Source organism: Mizuhopecten yessoensis, unplaced genomic scaffold, assembly GCF_002113885.1.
Source record: "Mizuhopecten yessoensis strain PY_sf001 unplaced genomic scaffold, ASM211388v2 scaffold29, whole genome shotgun sequence".
Taxonomy (NCBI): domain Eukaryota; kingdom Metazoa; phylum Mollusca; class Bivalvia; order Pectinida; family Pectinidae; genus Mizuhopecten; species Mizuhopecten yessoensis.
Window position 1 is genome coordinate 195,204 of NW_018403342.1, and position 16,873 is coordinate 212,076.

Below are 16,873 nucleotides of genomic sequence, written 5' to 3' on the forward strand. Positions count from 1 at the left end.
TTAGTTGGTTTGCTTGTTCGATTAAGGATAAACGCTTCGCTACAGCAAATAGCTAATTCCATTTATGGACAGGTGCATAGGGGACACCACCGAAAGAAAGCAGGGAAGAAAAATATAGACCTAAATGTTGCAAAAATAGAAAATGAAGATGCATCCTACTAAAAATTGTCTGTTTCTCCTGAAATGATTTGACAAACGGGAATGACTTAACCACGGTAAGCGTCAGACACTTGTTTGAGAACCTCTGCTAGGCATGATAGAGCTGACACACTTGACCAGTGCTCCGACCACAATTTAATGGCCGAGTAACGACCGAGGTTAATACATAGTGTCAAATCTCAGCCATTGGTGTATACAATGATTGACGCATTGAATCGGCCATGCATATCTTACTTACGTCAATGTAAAGGTAGCTACTGACCAATGATCAGTGGTCACCCATGGTGTCCAAAATAGATGTAGGTTTACGTCACTAGACACCGATAAGGAACTATGATGGATATATCATTTCCCTAACAATTGGTATAAAGGAACGAGTTGTGATTTTGTGAAAGACAAAGCCAATAAGCTTCCATCAGCCAAGCAACGTTCCTTCTATATCAATAAGATTTAAGTTATTGTACAACCCTGGTAAGTTGATGTTTTATGATATTTACAATTATTTACGGTCAGTGCATACGCTTACTTGTAATATATGATAATATATATATGATTATGAGTTTGAGACATACTGTATACAATGTATATTTTTGAAATGTGGTGTTGGCGTAAGGATATCATTGTAGCATATCACGATATATTCTTTCAAACAAGCAACGCTTTATATTGTTTTTGTTTGATTGTGGCTAACGATTCGCCGAAAGTTACTCAAACTTATAATAAGAATATATTTAAAGATAACTTGACAAAACGCAAATTAATTATATAACAAAAACGAGTTAATTGACGAAAGAAGACGTTACATTTTGCACTAACGTTTTCACTGTATTAGTTTTTCAGTTGTATAGTAACGAATACAACATATTTTTATATATCCTCAATTAAAGGTGACGTAGAGACTCAGTTAACGAGTACTAGCCGACCTTTCTGGTGTATTGTTTACATGAGATAGACAGGCATGTCCGTCGCCAATGCCTGTTTATGCTTTTTAATCTAACAAAAAACGTTTTTAAGTACGTTCATTGTATCTTAATAAGTATAAGCTGTTTTTTGTTAGAACACAAGCCTGGAACTTTATGTGATATTGTCACGTGTTTGGTTTGTAGATTAATGTTTTATTACCATGTAAACAGCTTTCCAGCCTTCACCAGCTATATTTGTGCCTACGTTAATAAGGAGTTTCACTTTAATATGGCTATATGGTAGTATGTAAGTCTTGAAAAGACTTTTAATAGTATTTCATTCGGTTTGGCGTTACGAAAATCCTTAAGGCTGCAAGTTAAATCATATCAAAATGGCTGCGTGGTAATTGTTTTGCTCGCTGTGGGTGTCATGTTACGGAAACAAATTCTAGCTAAAACTTATAAACGTATGAGATCTTCCCCTTGCGGATATGTAAGCAATCAGTTTGTGTTCTCGTCTCCTGCTATTACGTTAAGTATATTTCCTCTGAGACATATATGTTTTGATTGACATCCAATTCGGAAACATTCCTGAAGTAGCGATTACCATCTCGTAGGTTTATGGCGTTGTTTGTTTAACTGTTTACTTTTCAATATTAAAACGTGATAAAACACCTAGAGCATAATACACTATTGATTTACGAAAACACACCCGAGGGGAAAAAATACGACGAATGCAATTTCATTTTCTATGTTTATCGATCATTTTCATAAATCTAATTCTCCAAAACCAGTAAAGCAAGGCCAGGCTGAATGCTAACATTGAAACCAATCCTTTATGGAGGTCGCATTGCTGTTCCATTCTTAAGTATAAACTATGTTACAGGACCTTTTCGGGGCACCTGGTTTCGCCCTCCTTGTTTTATGATTACATTTTTCTCCAGCGGTATATCTTCATTTCCTGTTATTATCTTTTGCAGTACACCTGATGTATGCACTAAAAGCCATTAAGTTACATATAATTTCTTTTATACCATATAAAATATCAAAATACGTTTTTTTTTACTTAAATATCCACAATGCAATGTAAGATTGTAAAACCCGTTTTACATAAAAACGTAAGTCCGAAAGATTGCAGTGATAATAAAACGTTACTTGCTATTAATTATATATTTATTGTTCAATCTCTGGAGATTATCGCTGATCTCCTATGGACTTGAGTTTTATAGGTTTGATGGTATTTATCTATCAGTTTTATTGCGTTTTAGGTTTACAGGTACACAAATGTAGCATGCCTTGTGCTGATGGCACATTACAACCAATTACGTATATGTCTGTTTATCTATCTAAAGAATCATGTTTATCTCATAAAATCTTTAATATTCGACGTTTATCAATCGGAGGATATCACAAAAGCTAATAACTTGCATGGTCCATTGTGCTGATTGAAAGCATTATGATCACTTCCGAGATGAACGTAATCTCGGAGCTAGAGGAATTCCCCGATAGCATTTTATTTGTTAAAAGTTATTTTGATTCTCTTTCAGAAATCCTTCAGAACAAAATGAGACATGTAATACTATCAGTTTTTGCCGTCTGCCTGATACCCTGTAAGTATTTATTGAGGCTAATTTATATAAAATGTTTCCATTTGAAGTCATACCTATACCAGAGAAAAGTATGCTTAAAGAAGATTTACAATTAAATGTACTTTATATATATGTATGTTGAATTCGCCTAGTGCTGTTTGGCCGATTGTTTATCTGTAAATCGTTTGTTCCGTACAAGTAATCGTGGGCAACATTTGAAAATTATCATAAATAATTTCCGAATACCATCAGTTTTAATTTAAATTGCTAGAATTTCATAAGAATTGTAGATAACAAAATTTAAATATCTCGTTGATGAAAGATTAGAAAGATTTAAACAAGAAAATACAACAATCGGTTCATGTAGTGGGATTATAGAAGACTACATAAGACACGTTATCGCTTTATCTTAACACTATGGTGCTTTACACAAGTCGTACACGTGATGGACAATGGTCACTACACATAAAACACTCAATCACTAATGGGTCGCTCACAGCAACCTTTGTCATTGACCTATGTCTGAGCGATTAATGCGTTGCCAATAACATCGCCATCAATACATTGTGTATGCTATGATGGTCTAAGTCACATGACGATCCCCTACTGGTATACACGTGAGAGGTTGTGTATATTTTATTATACATGTAACAGAGTTGATGACTTGTATTACACAGTGAACACATTGACTGTCCGCCAGTCTGCTTTTCGTTTCCGCACGGTAGCATGCTTAGGTATTATCTGTTTCCGTTAGAAATGCTGTCGACTTAGGCTGAAATCGAACTAAGAACATCTCTATTAAATAATATCAGAAAACATAACCGGGAATGAAAATTGGTCACCAACTATTCTACTCAGTCACGATGGCTACGTGTTTTACTGAAATCCGAAGCTTGAGGAGCACACAGCAATTCCATTTGCTAATTGGGCGATAAATCAATTTCAAAAGAAGAGTGGTGTAGGTAATTAAACATCTACTCTAACATTGTAATTGTGATTCAAATCATTATAGCTTTTTCTGATATAGGATTGATCTATGGAAATATGAAGTTGAAAACAAATATCTTTTAGGCAATTCGGACAAACTTTGATAGAAAAGGTGAGAGTTGCTCTGATATAAGTTTTTATCCTGAATATACAACACCAACAATAAAACAATTAGACTAGGTACTTCATATGCGCACTGAGTTTAATACATAACGCGCAGAAAGGTATAGCAATAATCATTAGTTTATTGTTTAATTGTTACCCCAACAGGAAATACTTACACTATTCTGACGAATGTGTTGTGCATGTACTGCTGGTTAACGACATGCTGTCGGCGGGCCCGCTCTGACGCGTCAGTGTTCTAATTAGGGGTGTCAAAATACGCCTGGAGTGTTTGCGCTGTATTGCGATACTGAACAACTATATTGCAATCCATATCCCGATATATTGCCATAGGTAAAATGTACTCAGTTTAAAAAGAAGTTATGTCAGAATGTTATTAAACTGAATTATATATAAGATTGATCACACAGATTTTTTAATTAAAATAGCTAGATTATTGACACTTGATTGAAAATGTATCATTTTTCTCCATTTGCTTTTATAGCTGAAATGCATATTTCATATTTTAAAACTATAATTGTTCATTTACGTGAACATTAAAAAACTCCCACCAATTTTAACTCATCATCTTTTTCTTTATGTTTTATAGGTATATATGCAGAATTACTACAAACAGACATTTCACCAAGAAAGCAAAAGAGACTGCGAAATAAAGCAAGGCGTAAACTCAACAGAGATCCGCTCTTATCCCTGGCATTGCCAGTTTCGGAATTTGCCCCCGTCCACACAGATCTTTTAAATCCTGGGTTTGTTGACCCACTTTTGGGTCAAGGTCCACTTGATACGTTGTTACATGACCACCAAGGAAATTTACCAGCTGGAATTGGATCTCGTAACCCCATCCACGGAGATATTTTAAATCCTGGTTTTGTTGACCCACTTTTTGGTCAGGGTTCACTCGATACGTTGTTACATGACCACCAAGGAATTTTACCAGCTGGAATTGGATCTCGTAACCCCATCCACGGAGACATTTTAAATCCTGGTTTGGTTGACCCACTTTTTGGTCAGGGTCCACTCGATACGTTGTTACATGACCACCAAGGAATTTTACCAGCTGGAATTGGATCTCGTGCCCAAATCCACGGAGATCTTTTAAATTCTGGATTGGTTGACCCACTTTTTGGTCAGGGTCCACTCGATACGTTGTTACATGACCACCAAGGAATTTTACCAGCTGGAATTGGATCTCGACGTCCTCTTTTGGACCCAGCTACAAGGGGTCTAATCAATCGCAATAAAGCTATTGGAACAAAGGAAGCATTGCGACAAAACAGACAAATAAAAAAGGGACTGCGCAAAGCCCGAAGACAATCAAGAAAGGAAAAAAAGGCAAGGAAGCAGATAAGGAAGCAACAAAAACGTATGAGACAAGGAATTGCCGTTGGCGGGCCACTTGATATACTTAGTGTACAAGCCCCAATTTTACCCCTTCATCAAGCTCACCCAATTGCTGAGAACATTTTAATCAACAACGCATTAAATACCAATAAAAATATCGCCAAGCAGAAGAGAAAGGCAATGAAAAAGGCTAAAAAACAGCGTAAGCGTCTCCAAAAAGCTGCTAAACAAGCCGCAATAATCGGTGGAGCACTGGATGTTATTCCTGTACCAGAACCCATTTTACCTTTTCAACCTGATCATCATCTTGCAGAGAAAATTTTGATCAACGATGCTTTGAATAATAAGCAAAATATTGTAGATACAATCCTAGTCAACAATGCTTTGAACAAAGAACATATATTAGCAACAGCAGGTTTGCATGACTCTCACCTTCACGGTGGAGACACATTATTGCAGATAACAGACGCTAATCATCCACCGCCTCATCATCCTCCCGTACAGCAGAAACAGAACAAGCTGCACTCTCTAGTGAAAGGTGTTTTATTGGGAGGGATTGGGGCCATGCTGTTGGGAAAGTAGAATCAGCTGAGTATTTAATGTTTTTTTTTAAATCTCACCATGTGTCAAAATTGGAAGGATTATTTAAAATGATTTGCTTTCAGATTAAGATGTTTATTTTGAAATGTGTATTCACATATTGGTGATGTCATGTAATTGAATATCTCTGAATCGAAATGATAAAATTATCATACATGTATGCGTATATATACTGTATATGTATTGTCTGCTTAAGATGATTATCTCCCTTAGTTATTTTGCTCTAGTTCATTGGTCCTAAAATAATTTTTGATTCCATCGGAGAATATCTTCAGTCAACTCGTTTACTCACAGATAAAACGTAAAAATCATGGAAAGAGTTATTAAGACACGTATTAGCTACATTTTAATTAGTATATATCATTTATTATGTATTTCTAATTTGCAACTATTGTATCTTTTCGATCAGCGTGTGTTATAATTTATTATGCTTGTTTATCCATGTACTGTTCCTCAGCCCTGTGTATACTATTGTTTATTTATTGGTTTGTGCAACGTTGTAAACTGAATATATGTTTGGATTTTGACACAGTTCAATTCTTTTTTACATACTGTATCATTTACCAAATTTTAAAAAGTTCAATCACCCATATGTGTGTGTATTGCGTTCATCTCTCAAAACCTGAACAAATATGCAATAATGCATACTCCAAAATCCCGAAATCAGGTATAACATTAAAAAAGACTATCTGCCCCTATTTTTTGTCATATGTAACACTGGAAATTGATTATTTCAGTGAATAACATTTCCTTTGATAAATTAACAATTTTCCAGTACATACAACTGTACGAAGTATTATGTTCATTATGACATTATTTAAGTACCAATTACGCAGAAAGTTCAATAAAGGTGACTTTAAAGAACTGATACCTGCACGCGCAAGCAACAAATACGCATACTTTAATCATAGAAATTGTGAATGGAGGATAATATTTATTTTCTTATATAAATACATATTTGTGTATGTCTGTGTTTGTGTGTATATGCGTGTGTTTGTATGGATATGTTAAGTTTATTGTATTATTCTTATTAAAGAAAATAAACTGAGACAATACTCATCGTAATTATATTGTTTCTTATTCAACTTGAAATGTCTATCGATCATCCATGTATCTATATATACGTGTACGTGTGCCACTAGCTATACATTTATATAGAGAAACCCAAAATATTGATACATATATTCAGTCTGGTAGCTATATAATTGACCCAACCCAGACAGCTGCAACACGCACTGTATTACATACAGGGGTTTGGTTTGGTTTGGTTTAATTTGGTTTAACGTCCTTTTAACAGCTGATGTGGTTCAAACTAACCATTTATACAAAATTGATTTCCATTCCCCAAAGGATGCTACTGTTCACATTTGGTCAAAATACCTTCATCCCAACAGAAGAAAAAGGATATTAAAGCTATTCCTCTATTTCAGTCATTGGGCGCTGTCACTCTGCCCCACAGGTGCTCAGACCCGTTTCTACAAAATTAATTCCCCTTCGCCCAAGGATGCTTCTCAAGGACACAATCCTGTCATTCCTACAGAAAAAGAAGAATTTTGAAGAATTTTCTATGTTCCCCTATTGAGCCCCGCCCCTCTGCACAAAGGGACAATTTAGTATGAAGCACCCTTGGGTGAAGGGTAACCAATTTTGTATCAGACCTATTATTTATACAAAATTAATTCCCTTTCACCAAAGGATGATAACAACCAAATATGGACAAAATCCGATCAAGAAGAATTTTAAAGCATTTGCGAAATGAACCCTATTGGGCCCCATCCCTCAGACCACAAGGGGGTCAGACCCACCATTTAAACAAAATTGATTTTCCTTCCCCTTGAAATGCTACTGTTTAAATTTGGTCAACATATCTTCATCCCAACGGAAGAAAAAGGATATTAAAACTATTCTTCTGTATCCTTTATTAGGCCCCGCTTCTCTGCTCCCAGAGGGACAGACCCACCGTTTATATAAAATTAAGTCCCTTTCACCCAATGAGGCTTAAGACCAAATATTGACAAAATCCTGTCATTCCTACAGATGCACAGGGTTTTAAAGCTATTCCTCTATTTCCGTCATTAGGCGCTGCCTCTCTGCTCCACGGGTGCTCAGACCCACCGTTTATACCAAATTGGTTCCCCTTCACCCAAGGGTACTTCATACCAAATTTGGACAAATTCCTGTCATTCCTGAAGAAAAAGACGGATTTTGAAGAATGTTCTGTGTTCTCCTATTGCGCCCCGCCCCTCTACCCCCAGGAGGGCCGTTCATACAAAATTGAGTCTTCATGGCCTAAAGATGCTCGAGACAAAATTTGGTCAAAGTCTATTGTCCCGTTCAGGACAAGTATCATTTTTTAAGTAAAAGTTTGACGGACGGACGAACTGATGACAGACCCTGCGGTATGGCATAAGCTCACCATGGTCTTTCGGGCCAGGTGAGCTAAAAAGTAACCATTTACCGTATTAATCTTAAACCACGTATAAAGCATGGCGTATAAAGCAAGACGACAGATGGGGACAATAACTTGTGCAAAGCCTGATGCAGCCTACCACAACTGTGCAAGGTAACCCTACGATAGGGTTTGAAAGCATAAGGCAAGAATATGTTATTGTAAAGGTATTAACTTCAAAAGAAATTAGGCAACAAGCAAAGCCTATAAAAGCCCTCTCCTGAAAATATACAGTGCATACATACTGTAAAATGATAGTGGAAATATATATAGCCTGAAATACAATTTTATGTGTATTGTTATGAAATTATATTAGTTTCAAAATGTATTATCGAATCACCAATTGTTATAATTAATATGAAGCGGTTTCTACAAAATTAAGGCCATTCGGTCAGATATGAACTGGATCCCATCGCAGACAAATTGTTCTTCAAACTTTGTAATTAAAAGAAATGGAAATACTAACGCCATATAAACGACAATTGAATATTTTGTTGTTGTACATTTGAGACAATGATATTCTTTTCCGTCGTATAAAATAACAAATAAATAAATATATAAATTAATCAATTAATTGATATCACATGTCTTCTATCTAAAAAAAATCTTGATAAACTGTTTAATAATTTGAAATCGTCTTACATTATTACAAAAAAAGACCAAAGGTCCAAAATGTTTTACTGACGAAATTTAATTCACATTAGCATGAAAAACGATAATTATGAATCAGATGTTTTTTATTAGCAAATCAAATTATTAAGATCTTAAATCAAGACATTAAAAGTGTTTATATTGATAAGGTCTTATATATGCTAAATGCACAGGGTTGTATTACGATTTTTGTTGTCCCATGTTCTAGCATGGTATGGATACATAAAGACTTATCGCGGTCTTGTTTTCATATATTTCAATACAAATTATCTTCATTGTAGACGGAAATAAACTGGCATCTCAACCTAATTCATAACCGTATGATATAAGACGTAATTAAGTGAGTTACCTTGTACTGTTTGTGATCTTTACGTAAAACCAGGCGAAAATGACGAGTCTCGGCGGAACTGCAGATGCTCATTGGAATCATGTAAATATTGTGGGCACGTAAGTTTCAAGTTGTTATAAAAATGTACTAACGTGTGCAATATCTGAATATGACTATTTCCAAGTTTTACCAATATCTAATTAAGCAAAGAAAACAGACAATACTTTGAGTGAGAAAACTTAACTTACCGTGAAAACCAACGATGATAGATCCGCAAAGTGATGACGTTCATGTGAGGGTATAACGGAGGATGTCAGATTCACTCCTTAAACAGAACATTTTCTTAGTTTGTTTTCTGTATGTTTAGTTTTCATTTGGGAAGACCAGGAGCCTGTTAAGAGATCGCGATGTCTATACTGACTAGTGGACAGTCACTTTTAGTGTGTTTAATAGCACTATGTTTTATCCATGTTACAGGTAAGTGCAAAATTAAATACTTCGATCAATTATGTATATGTCACAATAACTCACAGTTTACAGTTCCTTATTGTTTTATCGGAGACAATTCTGTTTCTTGTTTTATAGCTTTTATATATTATATCTTTGGCCTATTGCATCTACATAATAACTTTCAAGAAAGTTGACCCTTTGCCGTATTTCTAAATATTGTTTACGTCACAAGGAGGTTGACTGCGATAGACTTTCAGTCGCCGAGGTTAACTGTGACCTTGTATCTGAACTTCATGCTCGTACAGTTTACACGAAATACTAGTTTAAATGTAAATTATATGTTATATTATCTTTTTCATATATCTTTACATTTAAATAAAACATCTTACATGAGTTTCCATGTCATACTGAGTTTATTTAACGAGATCGATACTTTGATATGACAAGAGCCTTTAGGCGAGTGTCATATTAACTGATGAACGTGTTTAATCAATTCAATATGACATTGACATGAATATAATATATATCTTTCATATAACATTCATAACTGAAAAAAAACTACAATTTTCAACTGACTCTTTATGGGTCAAAAATAAATCATAGTATTGTAGTTCCGCGCAGTGCAAAGTAGTTCGTTCCAGATTTGTATTAAAAGTACTGAATACTATTAAATGCAATGAAAATAATAATGAAAAAATAAACGTTTTAAATTCATTTAAAAATACAGTAAATGTATTATGTGGTATAGAACCTGTAGTGGCGTAGGTATATGTTCTCACGGACCAATAGCAGCACCTTCAGGGTTAATTACACGTGTGCATTACCATATTTAGGACATGGTTGTCTGCCATAGTAAAACGGGTCAGATATGTGATGAATAGCTCTTTTGGCACATTTTTCCCCTATGTGTGGTTGTTATTCTCTCCACCTTTGGTACCACTGATCTTGACATACGGTGCAGCAAAAAATTACTACCATTTTGGTTTTTCTCAATCGACATACTACAGTTTGACAAAAGTGTTCCCTTCTTTCGTATTTTAGTGATTTTTGTAATTTTTAAGATTATATCATGATGCAGTTTCCTCAAACCAGAGTATCGCTTCTTTATCTGACATTTTAATAACACAGAGCACTTGAACAAACTTCTTTCTGCAATTTCAATATTAGTCGAAAATATTGATCTTGACAGGTCAAAATATCATCATGGATTAACAAACAAACAAAACGATGGCGTGTTCATCAATGTAGTTGATTTAAGCTTGTTCGTCTGGTTTAAATACGTACCTAATGATGCATGACTATATAATAAGCCCTGTAGACGCTGTGCCACTAAAAGAAATAAAAGACTTATTATATAGTGAGAAAATAGTTTAAATAAAAGCATGGTCTGTTAAATGTAAGTGGTCGGACATTTGTTTGGCAAAGAAAACGTAAAAAAATATTGAGCAAAATCGTTCGACGTATAATGCCTTACAGTTAAAGTTTTTTGTGCAAAACATCGTATGCTCATATAAATTATTGGTGTGTTGATATGCATTTTACCGTTTAAGCGTGAATATTTTTTTGGGGCAAGTTGTGGTTATTAAATACCTTGTTCCACAAACATATGATTATAAAGCTACACATATTTGGTCATACATGTACATTAATCGTAATGCTACCTGGTTAAACTTTGACATGTTGTATTTAAATTTAATTTTACTTTGTTTATCTATATGCCGCACACTTTAGGGAAGTAGACTTTCTGTATCTTTTCGCTTTTACTTCAGTCATTGATTTTATATAATGAAAAGTAACTGTTTGCGTTATATCTAAAGTCGAATTAATGCTTAACTGAAAGAGAATTTACTCGGAAATAAATACTATGCGAATATGAACTACAAAGAAGACTTCTAGTGATAGAGTATCGAAATATTAGTGGATATATGGAATTTATATATATAATGAGGATGCAAAATGTTGATACATATTATAAACAATGATCAACTGGCCTTTGTTAACTATTTTTCATCATTTTCGAATCTGGATTATATTTTCTATCATACAGACACAGATTTTTTTCTCCGTTTTGCCAACGAACTTATATAAACGTACACCAATTCATTATATGGTCTTTTATTGTCAGTTTGACATACAGAGGCATATTAAATGAGACTGATATAAAAATGACGATACTGTTTACGCGCATATTGGTAGTGTGATGAATGCATTATTTGAGGAGAGTAACACCGAGTGAAAAATATTGATCTGTATAAGTTAGCTCTTCAATGTCAGAAAGTAGGTATAATTATATAGGTATACTGTATTGATAAGTATACATTTCAGAGTATCTCTGGAGGATCCACAGCTTAGCCGTGTGTGTAAGATATCCTTTGAAAATAATGAAATTAACCACTAACAGTTCATACACTTTTATGCCATTCATATCCAGTCATTACTGAAGTATATATTCGAACATTGAGTGAATACAAAACGAAGCAGCGAGTAAAAAAAACCAATAAACATCTACATGTGCTTTGGACGAACATGCAAAATATTTTATGTTGATTTTTAGAATATTTTACGGTATATTGACGTTTACTGTTGTAGATACGCATATTCCTCCAGTAAGGCAAACGAACCTTCCAGTAACAAACAGCGGTTCGGTTGGAACAGTTCGTGACCTTTTGACGGCAGACCAACTGAGGAGTATACGAACAAGGTGGACAGCAAAAGGTTTAAATCCTTCCCGTTTGGAATCTATGCTCCGTAGCAACAGTCGCGATTTTATAACACAACATAACCAAAGAGCGACTGCAGCTGCATCACTTGGTCCTAGAACGGATCCACGTACCAGTGATCCAGTTCAGCCACGACGAGGAAGATCCAGATTACAACGCCTTCGTCCTCGGGATCCTATCGGTTTAAGAGGTAGTATCAATGGAGACAGACGAAATGGACAACTTGTCAATCCAAATGGTCTAGCAGGCCGAAATATTGAACGAACTGGTCATGAAGGGCATAATCATGGCAGTATTGGACAAAATAGAATAGCATCTCGCAGAGATCGACGAAACAGGCGCGGTCGACAACCTAATGGTGTCGGTGGAGGTCAGCAAGACATGCGCACTGGTGTTCAGGAAAGGATACCTCTAGGAGAGTTAGGAATATCTGGTGGAGAACCTGATGTCGGTTTAGAGCAGAGTATAACAGATGCAGAGCTACGTTTGCTTCGTAGAGAACCGAATGGGGTCGGTGTTGAAGGTATAGCAACTGGTGGAGTTCGGCAAGAAAGAATCCGTAATAGAAATAACCGACAAGATCGTACACGGATCGATCCTTTAGGTAGACCTATAGATATGACCAGGGTATTAACAGATGGAATTCAGACACGGGGTAGAAACCAAAACGGACGGAGAATTGACGGACATGAACACGGACATGAACACGGACACGGAAACGGACACGTTGACAACAGACAGCATCGCCAATCCAGACTTGGTGATATTCCTGTTGATCTAGTGAATCGACGAAGAGGTGGAGTAGAAAGGCTCGATGGAACCCGTGAACGGGAAGGTCTTATCAGACTACGGGCTAGAAACAATGCCGTAAACGTTGTTCAACCTCATCAAGGAACACGACGTCGTCGACGGAATGGGTTAGGAAGGGTACTCAGGAACTTTGTGGGAACTCTTTTCGGTTGATTTGAAAATCAAAATATAGGATTAATGTACTATTCTGTAAAATCCTGTTATAACTGACGACATAGCCGGTTACACAGCACCAATTGCTTTCTCGGGCAAGGAGTGAGTTTTTAGCATTGTGTTATTTCTTGATAAGAAAGTATTGTGAATATAATAATAACCATAAGTCATTGTTTGTTTTAAAAGGAGGAAGATTGGATTATAAATACTATTATAAAAACCAAGAAAGAAAACGAATTGCCAAGTAAAATTCATGAATATTTTGGTTCTATTCGTCTGTTTACATGAATTGTATGACTGCTGTAACCTATGATGCCGGAAAAAACCCCTTACAAATGTATCACTTCCGAAACACCAGGCTTTGACCTTTTTATAATTCATTACGGCAGTCTTTTTGCTTCGTTGTCTCATCTATTAGGGGTTTCTCTTCTTGTTTCATTCTTTGAGTTTTAATTTTGATAATGCGCTATATACATATATGGGTAAAGAAGTATTTCAAACAGTATAGACAATATTAGGTTGTCAAATTTTCGGAGGCACCGAAAAACACAGAACACTTACATTACATAAAAACAAAATAAAGAAATAATAGGATATGAACTAATAGTTAAAAACTATAAGCCAATTGGCTTGCGTAAGCCAAAGGCAGAACGTAAACTGACCGCGTCGTTTACCAATGGTCCTACAGTGTAATTAATCTCAAATGACAAGTAACAGTCAATGGTCAAACTTACTTTTATTCATATTTTACCCGACTTCAATAGAATTAAGTCTGGTTTCTGAATTTTTCACACTTTGGTACCGTCTTTCATTTTTTCTACTGTAAGACATTAAGATAAGATTTCGAGAATGTAAATCTTCCAAACGAGAGGGGTTTTTTTTCGTACAAAAAAAAGTGAACCGCAAGGTCATACTTCACATAAAGCGAAACACCAAATGTCACTTCGCTTATTATCACACTTTGGACGAGCTACACAAAATCCAGGAAAATTCTCAATAATATCAATGAATTATATTTGAAGTGCGAAAGGCGTTATGTAAATAATATAGGGTGTGATAACGCTCGGCTGACCCATTAAGTTAATACCATTCGACAACAATATAGATTGTATCTAAAATAAATTAGATTCCCTGCATATTTCCTGGAACGACTCGACAAAAGAGGTAAATGAATTATGTCATTAATATGATTTGTATATTCAATAAGTTATCACCATCAAAGGTATAAATAGTAGAAAATAATAATCAATTATCAAACATCGACAAGATAAACCATATACTGTTAACATACTTATTCAAGCGCACACAAATTTTAGCGCATTATCAAATTTTAGCACATAAGCATATTGATGAATTGGAGCACCCACACTTTTTCCGATAGAGAACAACATGCATGGGTTACTATTGCCGCATTGACATTTAAATGCAATACTTAAAGCGCGAAAGGCGCAAAAATACGACTACCGCTAAATTTGAACGTTGAAAGTAACATATTTAAAATTACCTCCGAATCCCAAAGGTCCGTTAAAGTGTTCATCAATGAAAAGAATGTGTCGATGTTTTGAAACTTATTGGAAACACGGGGATAGTAAGATGTCAACAAAACTGTAATTCGAACTAAATGTCGATTCACCTAGTGCAGAATATAAACAAATCAAGATTGACATTGACCCTTGAAAAAGTACAAGGATAATAAGACCGGTTGTACCACAATGGTGAGCGTTGTCTAAGTATCGACGACACGTTCGATGTAAATCTGGTCACAGTTCTGGTGATGTCACGTCCTGAAAGTGCAAGCCGTGAGAATGACAATCAAACTAAAGGGGACACTAAAGAACGGATCCTAAAACCTCAGTATATATCACAGGAAAATACAAAGAAATTTTATTTAAAAAAATCATGATAGTAAGGCTTTACTTAATCAAAAACTGTTGGTGAATATTTTTTTTTTAAACTATAGAAATTTTAGGATATGGATGCCCCGCTCCCTGTTTGGCCGTAGATATAGACACATTGTGTGGTGGGTGCTACAAGCTATGTTACACACGCTGTGAATTGCCGTGTGCTTTTATTTTGCATCCGGTTTTTATGAGGTGGTTGATTTGTTTAAAGATATGTATTTTGGCGTTTATATATTTGAGTTCAGATATCGTCCACATGTGTTGAAACCGCAGTTATTTTTAATGACGTACTCTCCTAAGGTTTAAATCACGTTTAAGTCTCGTTTTGATCTCTTGTAACGGGGTTTTGTAATATTTATTAAGATCCTTTTAAATGCAAACATATATCTGAAAAATGTGTACAAAAAATGTGTATTTCTTGAGCTTTACGAAGGGCCAAAACTATACCTTTTTATTTTGATAATTTCAATCGTCATTGTGTCGCTACAATTTAGCGAAGTTGAAAATTAAACATTTTTGTTTTATTGTTACATATTTAGTGGAAGCGAAGCACTTTTGGTTTTTGACCACAAAAATAGGTGAAAATTACACAAAAAAAGGAGCACACGCATCCCCCCATTTTTTGTACCTGTTTTAAAAAGAGACACGTGTTTTCTTTTGATTCATTTAATATTAAAAAAAAGTTTAATAGCAGAACTCTTTATATCTAGCGTAAAACATGAAAACAAATGGTAAAAAAGAGAGTATTTTTATTAACAAAATCAGTGGTATAGTTAACTAAAATCGGTTTTGTCTGAGTAAAAAGATTAAGATCAAGAATTTTTACTTTTATAATGTTGACGAAAATGCAATTGTTATCAATTCTGCATTCATACTTATCTGATAACACACTTGGATGATACTTTATGAATTGTTCTGCGAATGGTCAACAGCAATACAAAAATCACCTAAAATCGTACAGACGTATAATATTATGTTAAATTGGTATCTTTGACCGATCATAGCACAAAAACCAACACACTGACACATAGTTTTTTTTTTATGTTCTTTTATGACATCATCTCCTTTTTCCAAAAATGCATATATGAAAAAACGTTTGATACAGGAAGTCTTTGACCTTTCAGAAGCGGATATCCTTAAAACAAAATACAAATAATGCTTCATAACAAATGACATTTAATGAACGTATACCGTTCATATATCACAGTCAGACTAAGCTAGGTTAATGAAGCAGATGAAGCACCAAACAGTTTTGGCATGGATTGTTAAAGAAATAAAAGAATGGGTGTTAGGATTTGATAGCATTTATAACAATACATGTCAGTACAACCAGGGAAGTCGTTAATCAGGGAACTGATGCTTGTCTGATCTATGTTAATGTGACATAGTTATGTACACGTCTGACTAACGTTAATCACTCAACGTGTTACTGCTCTCAGGTAGGATAGCAGAGCCCTGTTTCAAATTATAAAGTTAAATCGTTTACTCTCTTCATTTGAAAACCAAGGAAACATATTACTTAACCGGTTAGTGACAATTCTGAAAATTGTAACTTTAGTTAGTGGTTGAATACTTATAATACAAAAATTTGAAAACATTAGTGATTCGAAATTGACAGTATGTAAATGTATGGTGTTACCTAATGAACCGTGACAAAACTGTTAAATAATCACTTTATTATCTCTACAAATGAGCTCTGCGTTCAATTGT

General features: G+C 35.0%; 2 protein-coding genes across 2 annotated transcripts; both read left to right on the forward strand.

The window, feature by feature from the left end:
* The first annotated feature begins 532 nt into the window (after nt 1-532).
* Nucleotides 533-6,761, forward strand: LOC110461047. Its single transcript, XM_021514718.1, has 3 exons — nt 533-630; nt 2,609-2,671; nt 4,350-6,761. The coding sequence occupies exons 2-3, from the start codon at nt 2,626-2,628 to the stop codon at nt 5,681-5,683; spliced, it is 1,380 nt and encodes a 459-aa protein (XP_021370393.1). The 5' UTR covers nt 533-630; nt 2,609-2,625; the 3' UTR covers nt 5,684-6,761.
* A 2,406-nt stretch (nt 6,762-9,167) lies between these two features.
* Nucleotides 9,168-13,428, forward strand: LOC110461816. Its single transcript, XM_021515880.1, has 3 exons — nt 9,168-9,248; nt 9,497-9,606; nt 12,169-13,428. The coding sequence occupies exons 2-3, from the start codon at nt 9,537-9,539 to the stop codon at nt 13,260-13,262; spliced, it is 1,164 nt and encodes a 387-aa protein (XP_021371555.1). The 5' UTR covers nt 9,168-9,248; nt 9,497-9,536; the 3' UTR covers nt 13,263-13,428.
* The last annotated feature ends 3,445 nt before the right edge of the window (nt 13,429-16,873 follow it).

Excerpts from the sequence above, each read along its gene's own strand:
- LOC110461047 (XM_021514718.1), top strand. The coding sequence starts at position 2,626 with ATGAGACATGTAATACTATCAGTTTTTGCCGTCTGCCTGATACCCT. Across the intron at positions 2,672-4,349 it reads TGCCGTCTGCCTGATACCCT|GTATATATGCAGAATTACTA; the intron begins GTAAGTATTTAT and ends TATGTTTTATAG.
- LOC110461816 (XM_021515880.1), top strand. The coding sequence starts at position 9,537 with ATGTCTATACTGACTAGTGGACAGTCACTTTTAGTGTGTTTAATAGCA. Across the intron at positions 9,607-12,168 it reads ATGTTTTATCCATGTTACAG|ATACGCATATTCCTCCAGTA; the intron begins GTAAGTGCAAAA and ends TTACTGTTGTAG.